Raw genomic sequence first — 12,038 nt, 5'->3', positions numbered from 1 at the left:
ACGGTCTTCTCAAACATTACCACCAGTGCTGCACTAAGTATGAATATAGGAAGGACATTTAACCTGCAGAATGATTTTCTGTATAAAAACATACATAGAGCTCATGTTATTGCCATTTTACAAAGCCCCAGGGGAAGCAGTTCGGAGGTTATGTCAAGCTGTGGGGTAGGTATGCCCTAAAATCTGGCCTTTAAGTCTAACGCATCTGCTTTTATTGACTTTTAGTAGAAACTGTTAATTCTGTGGGGCAGATTAACTTTGAACTACATGGTTACTGTAGTGTGCTCTGAAATGACTGACTGTAATAAAAGGTTTAAGTCGCTGTTGCTATTCTGCTAAAACAAATCTGCATGTCATTTGTTTAGTTGCAAATAAATCTCTAGGCAAAACTGTGTAAACAGAGCTGCCCCTCTACAAAGAAAAAGGTTATCGGGACATTAATCGGCAGCTAAACTTGGGGTTTCTGAGGGAACGAAAAACTGGAGGCAAAATAAAGAGAACAAACACCAAGGAAGAGAAAAGGAAACAGGTTTGGGAATTACAATCTCCATCTATGCTAATGAATTAAACATGCCCTGGACATAGGGGTCAACTGGCAAAGAAAAGCTTGTGTCAATTATATTAAACGCTGGAAAACCTCATGGTGACCAGGATACTGAGAAAGAAGAAACCTATTCACCGATGGCAAGCTTGTGAATATGTTAATTAATTTAAATGTCTTACCTGTCATGTAACACTTGATATCCTGAGAGTTGCTAATGGGATTGTTGTTTTTGAACATATACAGGTTGAAAGGCATTATGTTATTGCTACTCAGATGCTTCCACATATCATGGTCTGGACTCGTCCACCGACCCGCTAGCACATCATAGTCTCTCCGTCCCATGTGGATAAGCTTTGTGAGGGGGTCATACAGTCCCCCGTGGTAGCCGATGATGATCTGGAAGTTGGGATTGGTGTCCATATAGATCTCCCCATATGCTGTGTACAGTATCTGCTTAATCATTAAGCCAGTCCCACTGAAGACAGCCAAAGGAGTGCCAATGTTATCGCAGGCTATGTAGAATTCATCACCGCTGCTGAGCTCCATTGCAAAGAGGTGGCCTTGGAGGTCATAGTAGAGGGAGGTGATCTCGGAGCTCGAGTGGTTGTATAAATGGGTGACCTTGGTTGGGTTGGTCAGGTCTGCGTAGAAGAACTGCAAGTGATGGCCATAGCTGGTTTTGCTGGAGACTCTCCTTCCTAGGCCATCATAGCGGTATTTCACACTCCACCCACTAGCTTTATTGTAGGCTTTGATGAGCAGGCCAGCTGAATTGTACTCAAAAATATCATTGCCTCTTTGCTTCAGGAAGCCATCTTCGTCCATTTTGTACTGCACATCCCCCAGTCTAGTAATCCTATCCCTGAGGTCGTACCTGAGCGGCGTAAGGCGGGCACTATTCCCCGGACTCAACAAATGGAGGTTTCCGTTTAGGTCATAGCTGTAACGCCAGAGTGGTTTGTCATTGATAGACACTGTCTGCAACTGGCCATCAGCATCATACTCATACGAGTACCTAGTTGTGTTTGCATAAGGGCCAACCTTCAGCTCTTTCTTAACCACTCTCCCCATGTTGTCATACTGCACAGTCATCCAGTACATCAGCGACCGGAATATCTCGTACTGGACCTCCTTCATCCTGCCATAGGCATCAAAATGTTTAGTGTGAGTCATGACAGCAGTGGTGATAATCTGGTTGATATCGTAGTAAATGACTCCGAATTTACCAAATTGCTCAGTTTTGCCTGACACGTCATCGTACCTGTAGAGATCAATGGGTAAAGGTGTCTCGTTGATGACTGCTTGCATGCTGGTCACCCGAAAGCTGTTGTCATAATTATAGTCAAAGCGTGCATTCACCATGCCTTCCTCAGTGAAGCGGAAAATCTGTCGATCAATGAGGGGTCCTATCTGTCTGTATCTGATTGTACATGTGAACCCTTCATTCTGCAAGTTTATGGTCTTCAGCATGCCAGCGGTTTCGTCATAAGTGAAACTGATCTTTGTGGTGTCGTAGAGCATCTCGGCTAACTTGGACAACTTTCCATACTTGTAGATGACACGTCTCCCTGTGCCCAAGTACAAAGTGTGGAGAAGCTGTTCATCCTCTGTGAAATCCTGAATTACCGAGGCGTTGCCTTCTGGTGGCCGGTAGATGTTCCTGTAGTAACCAATGGAACGAATGGTTTCTAAAGTCTGACGGGCAACATTGGGCATGGTCACCGATGACAACCGGTCGTTCTTATCAAACTCAAAGATGTACTGTCTCTGGCTGTGAAGGAGCAGCACCATGGACTAGGTGGGAAGGAGAAAAGTATAGATTATATTCCTGGTTTTCAGGCAAAATTATACTCAACTCTCACAAAACCTGCAAGATTCTCCAATCCAAAAAGCAGGGCAAGTGAGATAAATCTCTGCACCCATAGGATTAAATGGTGAGAGGTACGCAGCTGCACAGCACATCAAGTGTCCCCAGGTAGGAGTGGGTCAGAGGAAGAAGCAGTTAATGCAGTGAGGAAGGTCTAAGTTCAGAATGCTCAGTTGTTCGAATCAATACCCTGTAGCTAGCTGTCTTCACCCAAATTCCCTGTGCCAGTAGCTTTTACAGACTGAATAAATAAAATTGGTAAAGCGACTTAAACAATGCTTGAAAAAGTACCCCCTGACACCTTCCAATGCCCAATTAATTCATTGTGTCTCCGTATCTTCCATTACTCTCTTACTGCAAACTTCTGCCTGCTTGCTTATTTGTTCTGGGATTTTTTTTGCATGTAACAATTGATACAGATAGTCAACAGAAAATACAAGGGGCGAGTCAATACTTTTTGCTTTTTAAAAGCTATGTTACTGCAGTTTCCTTAAACTGTTGTAGGGATAGGCTCTGTGCAAAACTCAGGAATAAAAAATTCCATCCCCAGGTATGCAGCGTATGGATCTATATGACACTGGGCAGTGTAACGATGAATGGTAATACCCAGAAGAATTTAAGTCCCATGCCAATGCCCAACAGTCTGGCTGGATTCATGCCTCGCACTTTTTAATTACACGTATTTCCTATGAAGCAGGAATGGGCCACTCGAAGAAGGCAGGATGTCAGACTGTATGGGTTGTTTTCACATGGAAAATCCTACTGGAAGTTCCTACTGTTCACTTCTCTGACTTTACCTGAAGATATTTTATATTGCAGCTAGCTCAGCAAAGGACCGTTGTGCTTAAAAAGTCAAATGCCAAAGCTTCACAGCATTAAGACATACTGTCAGTGTGACTGGGAAGAAACTTCTCAGGCTATTTTCAACTGCTCTTTGGTGGTTTGGCATCAGTTACTATGTGCACCTTAGTGTAGGCAGAAGAGGAGTACTGGACCGTAAAGACCATTAATCAGCTGATGTGAAGGAGCGCAGCTCTACTGAAGTCGAAGGAATAAAGCCCGTTTGCACCAAATACACCATCTCTGAGTGCTAAGAGGATTCTTACCTTCTCCAAATAAGTGTAGCTCCATGATTTGCCATCAGCAAAGATCCTGGATGTAATTCTGCCAGACTGATCATACTCCATCCTTTCTGACATCGTGCCCCTCTGAATCCCTGCAATGTGTCCTCCTGGGGAATAGGTGACGTTGACCCCATTCAGTCTGCTGCTGGGTGACCAGAGACTGGGCCTCCCTGCCTGGTCGTAGAGGATGCGGAGTGTGAACTTGCGGTGGTCATCATAGATTTTCTCTGTCCTTGTCACACGATCAAAGTCGAGGGACAGCAGATTTCTGTTGTGAACCTACAGGAAAGAGACGGAGAATTAGGGAGCTGGAAACAGTTTAAGTTACAACGACTAGTCTTGTTTCACCAAATACCTCTTTAGACCACACCGGAGAGTATCCAGCAGTTCCTTGCCTCTGGATAAGAGGCAATTTTCAAAGCAAAGAGTTGTCCTAACGTTGCTTCTGTTGACTTCAGTGAGGAGAGAGGCAGAAAACCAGAGTACTTTTGAATCATCACCACGGTGAAGGAATATTGCCCATATCCCAAACCTAGGCTTAGGACTACTACAGCTGATGTGATTACAGACCTACAGAAGATGAAATGACAACCTGTTGCAGTGAATATTTGCAAGGTACTCTGCCTATCAAACCTGGGATATATAGGCTTTTGCTTTCATGCACATCAAAAAATAATGCTTGTAGAAAAAAGATGGATATTGTGTCAACATAGTGGAAAGCAGAGCTTTTCTCTGAGTTTACTGAATATACTGCATGCACTGGAGGTTAAGCCTTTCCCCTGAAATGAAATATGGAGGCATTGACCACTGTAGATGTTACACAGAGTGGGAACTTTTCTGTGAGAGCTGGAGTTTTAGCTTCGTTGTCCTGGGGTTATTCGGTGTTGCATAATTACACTCCTGTTACCTCCACTGCCTCTGCATTTCCAAAGATCAAAGGTATCTACTTCAAAGGTAGGAACAGGAATACATTTTGATTCAGGGATTGTAGTGCACAGCAATACAAAAAGGAGCTGATAATACAACTCACGTTTAGCCGCGTGTGCAAGGAGACTTACAAAGCCACATCATTACAGTAGCAAAGTACTGAGCAAGGATGCTCAGCCCACGTTCCCAGTGTAAGCTTGCTAAGACAGCTCTTTCTCCATCCCACCACTTTCAAACCTCTTTCAGCTGGTGAACCCTTCTTTTCTAGAAGGGTGCAGATTCTTCTCGGATGAATTTCAAACTCCAAACAGCCGGCTTGGTTTTCAGTTCCCTTTGCAGCCCTTCAGCTGTAGTCAATAAACCAGGGTTTGCAGGTCGCTGCAAGGTCTTCAGACTGCAAGTTAAACATACTGCCTTATCCTGCTCTGGGTAAAGCCGACACTCTTGACCTGAGCACTGTCCTCAGCCCTGCTTTGATCTTGGTCATTACTTTAGGGTGTATGACTGAATTCCTGCTATATTTTGAGGGATGTGGGAGTATCTGAGAGCTAAACAGCAAGAGAAAAGAGAGAAAGGATGTGGTAGAGCCAATGGAGAAGGGGTTCCTCAGCCTTGGAGGAACAGGAGGGAAAAGCAGGACCGCTGCAGTGCTTTTGTGCTGTGTGGGCAGACGACTGTGCTGAAACCTGGAGAACGGGGCCACTGCAAAATCAGAAGTCAAAAGAAGGCATCTCAGGAGCTGGGGTCGGAAGAGGCAAAAGCACGGCTCAGAAAATGTGGAAGCGAGCTGAGGGTGCATGTGGCCAGCCAAGAGAGAAGGAATCAGTGCCATGACGTAAGTGTGAAGATGATGTAAGAGGAGGCAAGTGCAACAATGATTTTCAAGTTATGAATAACAATGGTAAAAGGCAGGTATGACTTGAGGAAAGAAACATTGTGGAAAGGTAGATAATGCTCTAATTAAATATGTGTAAAATAGAATGTAAATGTGCAATGAGAGAAAGAAGAAATTAGCCAACAGCCCACTGTAAGAGGCAGGCTGGAAAATAATTATAAAGGTATCAAAACTCTAAGTTACACATGTAACTAACAACAATTTGATATCTCATAGGTGCTTGCTGCTATAAATAGAGAAACAGAAGCGGCAATTGCTTGCAAAAAAAAAAGCAAAGTAGGAAGGAATAGTATCTCTGCCTTCCATCTCTTCACAGAGCAGCTCCAGCCCAGCAGCTGCAGCTTCTTCTGCTCCTGGTCTCTGCCAAGAGAGCTGGAAAGAGCTCTTCCAAGGGCTGGGATAGTAATCCAGGCTGAAAGTGGCCTCCCTGATCTGTACGCCAGCAGCAGTGCCATTCACTGTGCTGGAAGGACCAAATAACAGGTCCCTGGATAGGTCTTAAGCTCAGTCCAAATCTCTGTATCCCATTACTGGTGCCCTAAGTCATTCCACCTTCCCCATGCTCTGGCAAGCAATTTCTGCGGGACTATCTGGAACCAATCTCCCTTTTCATGATTTTTTTTTTTTTTTACGATTTGTTTTCTCCTGCTCTCTCGATGCAATCCCTCTTCTCTCTGAGAAGTACTGCAGTGCCAACAGCCACCCCTCAAGGTGATGGGCAAAGTGAACTCTACCCTGCCAGATAACTTCTGAACAGGGGCTAAATCTTTTTCATCCTTGTTCAAGGGCATGCCTTGAATAGAAGTGAATTTTCTGCAGAAGCACTGACAGGGCTGCAGGCTTCAGTCCAATAACCGTGTTTTATGGTGAGTGGCTAAATAAGGTGCCATCCTACATCCTGGAGTCCTTATCCTGGAACGGGGTCTGAAAGCTCCTGCAAAAAGCTTTTGCCCCTCAGAGCATTTGACAAGGCCTGTAATCAGCACAGGACTGAGACAGGGTAAATCTAAAACCACAGTTCACTGTGTATTTGACCTCCCCTCTACAATGTGTGAGAGACTAAATTTAACCCCAAACTCATGTTCCTCAGCACTTTATTCAAACCCTTAGCTTGCACTGGAAAAGCAAGAGCATAAACACGGCACCATCTCTGATTTCTCCAATGCTTCCTATGGAGTTCCTTTAGCTTAAATTTTACAATTAAAAAACATGCATTGATCTCCCTGGGAGTACAAGAGCACAAAAAGTGAAGATTTCTCACGAAAACACTCTGGCAACCTTCAGCAGAGGAGAGCAAACAATACTTCTGCAATGAGAGCCCCAGGAGCCAACAACATCCGTGTGATAAATGGCCGCTTACAAAGCAATTTCCCCAGCGAATTGCTAAAACCATTGGGGTGGCCATATCCAGACCTCGACACCTTGCAGAAAGTGTGGAGACGATGCTGGACTGTCCTCGTTAGTCATCACACCAGGAATGGTTAGCAGCGTATCCCAAGAGACCTCTCCAGTCACGCCGGTTCTGGGGAGTGTCTGGGGCACTAGGTCTTCATGCCACCGTTAACCTGCTGCCAAGGTCTTGGGAAAAACAAAGTGAATTACAACAGGAGTTTCCATGGTTAAATAAATAAAAGAGCTGAGCCAGCAGCTCTGTCTCTTTTGGCTGTCCTATTTGCTCTACTGTCAGAGATTATTTTACACCCCTCTTTATTGAAAAACTCAAGTTTGTTTAAAAAAAAAAAAAAAAGGAAGCAGCTCTGTTCCTTGGAGCAGAGTTTACCTAATGCTCTCACTACAGATGGAGTCTGTGTTGCTGTTGGCCAGTGATGGGTTGAATTCGTAGCCAGCCAATTTGCGGAGATATCTCACTACTGGGTGGGTGGATCAGAGCATCACAACTTTCCACGGGGTGTGTGGGATAGGAGAAGGGAAAGGGGCTGCTTTAACATATTTGTGCTGCTTTACTGCTGCCTGGCCAAGTGCAGAGCCAGGTCAGCATTGATGGGACTGGGGAAAAGGTGTCAGGGCTGGCCCTTTTCCCTTCATCCATGCAGAAGTCCCTGCCCTGTGCCTTATCCCTGCAATAAACACATGCATTGTATTATTTCTTAGAGAGGGTCAAGGAGGCAGCTGTGAAACCGGCCTCATCATGCTGGGAGCTGGTCGAGCTCATGGCAACAGGTCATCAGTCCCCAAGAACACCCTGCCACCATGGGAGGAAGGGCCACGACTCATAAAATGTGGATCCATGCGACGGCAGCAGAAAGGATGCTGGTTTCAGGGGAACTCCCTCTTTTACAGTGGTCAGATCCTGTTCTCATCATCTCAAAGGCTTCATGGAGTGATGCTGCAGCCTCTTTGGGCATGCTCTTTCCCCGTGGAGCACCGTGTCTTTGCTGCTCTCTCACGTGAGCAGTGGGGTGAGAGGAGAGGGAAAGTGGTGATTTACTCACATATGGCAGAAAATGATAACATTGCCCAAAATGAACAAAAACATGTTGAACTTAACTTCCCTAAGCTTCTCCCTTGCCAAGGAAAGCAGCAATTACTGGTATGAGGGAAGACAAGAACATGACACACAGAATATGCTAAATGCCGGGCAATCCCCAGGGAGGCAATTAGCACCTTGCAGGTTTATGTCTTAGGGGTGCAGATGCTGCATGCCACAAACAGGCAGCTTAAAACTTCTTGTACACCCTCAGCTACTTTGAACCCTGAACAGAGCCATAACTGAGTCCTTCAACCGTGTAAGATGCTCTTCTGCTTCACTAGAAGGGCCCTGATAGGCTCAAAATGTGAATAAATGCTGGCGGATTTATTGGGACACAAGTAACCAGCCTGAAAACTCATTTTGCAGGTGTTTTTCCAACTGCAGTACAATATAAAACAAAGACACATTCTGTGTTTGAATCTATTGTGAAAATTTTGGAAGATAAAACTGACACGGGCAGCTGAGCTGCGGCTAAATGAGTGGAAACTGCTTTGAATACCAAATAGCTGTGACAGCTGCAGATTTCAGAAGGCTCTCTCCTTTCAGAAAAAGACCTGTCTGATAATGTCGTTGGTTATTAAAATAAAATAAAAACCCCAAGACAAACCAAACAAGAAGGGTGATGCCAACTGATCTGCAGATATACAGCAGTTCCCACTGAAGGAGCAGCTTCAGCTTTCACTACTGTTTGCAGTTTTTCTCCTGATAACAAAATATGAGGCTATCGACCCAAGGGAAAAAGAACAGAGGCTGGGTTGGGGAGGGTGAAGAGCAGTACTTGACAAGTGTGAATGAGGAGAGATGGGAGAAATCACACCAAGGTGGCAGGGGTCATGCAGCAGGGAATAGGGAGAGGTGAAGAGCAAGGACTGGGAAACACATATTCTGAAACCAGAGCATTAATACTTACTGCAAAGCTTAAGCGCAAATAAATAGCGGCAGTCCTTTTGCTGTGGTGGCATTACACAGCACTAAGCATTTTTCTCCGTGGGTCTGAATTTGCCAGGTGCTGAGCAGCTTTCCAGGAACCGCTCATCAGCCCGTGACTCTGAGACTAGCAAGGTACAGGGTGATTGTGCAGGACTTGCTATTACAAGTTACCAGCCTTGCCAGCAGTTAGCAGAGGAATTACAGGCTTATTGGGCAAGATCTTTAAACAGCCCTGACAAGTCTGCGATGCATTGTGCAGAACAATGTTTTCAAAACACATCAGTCTCAAGCACAGAAAGGACCGCGCGCTCCTGGAGGAGAGAGTACCATCAGGCTGGAGCTGTTTATAACACTTCACTTTGGGGAATAACAGCAATTGCGATGCAATGCCCTGCGAGCCCAGTTCTTCAACAGGTTCGACAGATTAGCAAGTTTCAGGAATCTAGAGATTTTTCTGAGGCTGCCCAGTGAACAATAATCATAGAATCATAGAATGGTTTGGGTTGGAAGGGACCTTAAAATCATCTAGTTCCAACCCCCCTACCATGGGCAGGGACATCTTTCACTGGATCAGGTTGCTCAGAGCCTGGCCCTGAACACTTCCAGGGATGGGGCATCCACAGCTTCTCTGGGCAACCTGTGCCAGTGTCTCACCACCCTCACAGTAAAGAATTTCTTCCTAATATCTAATCTAAATCTACCTTCTTTCGGTTTAAAACTGTTACCCCTCGTCCTATCACTACACTCCCTGATAAAGAGTCCCTCCCCACCTTCCCTGTAGGGCCCCTTTAAGTACTGGAAGGCTGCTATAAGGTCTCCCCGGAGCCTCCTCTTCTCCAGGCTGAACAACCCCAACTCTCTCAGCCTGTCCTCGTATGCTTACAAAGCTTTCGGTGCTCAGGTGTATTACTGCCAGCAGCACAGGTAGAAAATGTCTATACTAATTGGTGCAGTATGTTATAGTTATAATCGTCCCTTGCTTGCTTAAACAGCCTGACATGATGGTTAAACCTACGGTGTCTGACAGCAGGTCACATGTTCCCAGTGATGCAGAGGACTTGTAGGCAAGTCAGCAATACTACCTGTGATGGCTAAGAGAACATCAGCACATAAGTGGACATAAGGACATATTCAAGACATATAAAGGTCGTGTCACTGAGGATGAACAGCTAGTTCTCTGTCCTGCAGCCTCCTCCCTATTGCAGACGATACAAATCAGCCCTGTCCCTTTCTGTCATGAGACTGGAGACTGGTGAGATGAGAAGTGGAGACCAAAACTGCTCACGCTTCTCACTTACCCTCAGCCGACGTCCAAAGACGGTGACCTGCCCTCTCGCTTGCTCCTTCCTCTGCCTCCATTCCACGAGATTGAGGCCGTTGTCGATGGGCAGGGTGACATTCCTCTTCCCCACTGTGGGGTTGACGGTGCCAGCGAGCAGATGTGGCTCGGTTTGCAGGGCCACCTCCATGCCGTTAGCGAGCATCAGTCTGAGAGAGCCATCAGCGCCGATGTAATAGCTGTTTCGGACTTGGTCTGAAGATAGGAAAGAGATTTTTTCAAATGGCTGCCCAATGATACAGCTCCAACTTTCCATTTTCTCTCTCACCCAGGCTTCATCAGCATTTCTGATGGTTGTAACCAAATACACTGTCACTCACCCGTCCCACTCACAGTCAGCAAGACATTGGTTTCACCAGTGAAAGTAAAGATGGACAATCTCTTTTTCATTCTGATGAGGTTCTGCACCTCAAACTCTGGCAGAAAAGCCTTACAGAGGTTAAAAAAGACACCCGTGGAAGAGCCATATAATACCCTAGCAAAGGACGCCGGTTCAAACCTCTTCCTGTAGGCTAAAACACTGGGTGGTGAGATATTTGTTTTAAATCACAGTCCAGCTGAAAACTTTCCACGCTTTTGTATCCTAAAGATCCCAATTCCACTACAATACATGAAAAAGTGGGGCCACCTACTTTCCTCAGCTTATTCACCATCTCACAAGTGACAGGAAATTGCACAGCGAGTTAATGCTAACCAGTTCCCCAAACAACAGCCAAACCCGTTCACTTGGGAAAGCTTTCAGGAGGTAACCAAAGTCCTCACGTTTGGAAAGAAAGCAGAGGCACTAAGCTCCCACACATCTCTGTACATCTGGCCTCCGCTAGCTCTTCAAAGATCAGCGTATTTTGAGGCCAGGATTTGGGAGTTCAGGAGTGGAAGAGAAGAACAATACCTCTTCCACATCCTTCAGGAATCAGGCAGGCTGAAAGCCCGTCCTTTGAATCTCCAGCTGGCATTTCTCTGCAGAGAGGAGCTCATGAAGGGTAAGAAAGCATGAGACTTGCTCAGCGCAGAATGGCTTTAAAAGCACGTTATACAAAGACTGCCTTATCTGAAGCTCCTCAAAAGCTGGAAAATATTATAATTTCTGTCTCCCAGGCTGCCATAAATACCTAATTGTGAATAAAAACACCCATTAAAAATTCATGTCAATTGTTTTTCCGTTCTGAGGCAAGTTGGGTTTTGTTCACTAGTTGCTCTGCCACAGCTCAGCAGGAAACGAGGTCACAGCGAAATTATCATCTCTCGTCTGGATGAAATAGATCAGCAAAGAGCACAGTTTGGATAATTAGGAAAGGAAACCTGACACCAGTTGGTGTTTTTCATCGTGAGTCTGATACTGCTCCTGTTGTAGCCAGCTGGAGTCTTGCCACGCTGATCTCAGCAGGACCACAACTCGACTTACTGTACACAGTAGCGGTGGTGTGAAACTGCTGTGGCACTGGATTTTGCCACTCTAAACATACAGCAGTGATCCACAGTGTAGATCCAAGTATTTTAGCTGTACCACTGAGTACTTAAGTTGATGGTCTTTTGACATAAGACTCCAGCAGGATCAAACCCACTCCACGCTTGATTCTGCAAATGGGGGACAGTCAGCTGGCTGTCACACTTTTGTTCTTAGATGCTTGGTTTGGTGAGAAAGTGGTAGGAGATGCGCTTTAAATCAAATCAGTGAAATATCTCTGCACAGCTAATATCTCCGCACAGCTCCCTCCTTCATCCTTCGCCAGGAAGCAGGGGAAAGCTTGAAGGTCTCTGTAAAATTCACTGGACATCTGATGTTCCCTTCGTGTCACACAAGCACCGCAGAGGGGTTATAGTGGATTGTCACCAGCAGTGTGGTACAGTGTGGGGAATGTAAATCCTTCACTTTCAACATTTTCCCAAGAGAATACTCTTCCCTGGCTTTGGAAGGCAT

At 45.5% G+C, this 12,038-nt stretch overlaps 1 protein-coding gene across 7 annotated transcripts in view; it reads right to left on the bottom strand.

The window, feature by feature from the left end:
* Positions 1–12,038, bottom strand: part of TENM4 (teneurin transmembrane protein 4) — a 624,775-nt gene that overhangs the window by 20,305 nt on the left and 592,432 nt on the right. For all 7 annotated transcript variants that reach the window (XM_076328426.1, XM_076328432.1, XM_076328425.1 and 4 more), the window contains 3 exons: positions 10,077–10,312; positions 3,518–3,814; positions 724–2,338 (listed from right to left, as the gene is read on the bottom strand). In XM_076328426.1, coding sequence (XP_076184541.1) covers positions 724–2,338; positions 3,518–3,814; positions 10,077–10,312 — 2,148 coding nt within the window. The remainder of the gene's footprint in view (positions 1–723; positions 2,339–3,517; positions 3,815–10,076; positions 10,313–12,038) is intronic.

This window comes from Aptenodytes patagonicus, chromosome 1 (assembly GCF_965638725.1).
Source record: "Aptenodytes patagonicus chromosome 1, bAptPat1.pri.cur, whole genome shotgun sequence".
Lineage (NCBI taxonomy): Eukaryota > Metazoa > Chordata > Aves > Sphenisciformes > Spheniscidae > Aptenodytes > Aptenodytes patagonicus.
Note: the sequence above shows the minus strand (reverse complement) of the source record. Positions and strands in the feature narration are given on the sequence as shown.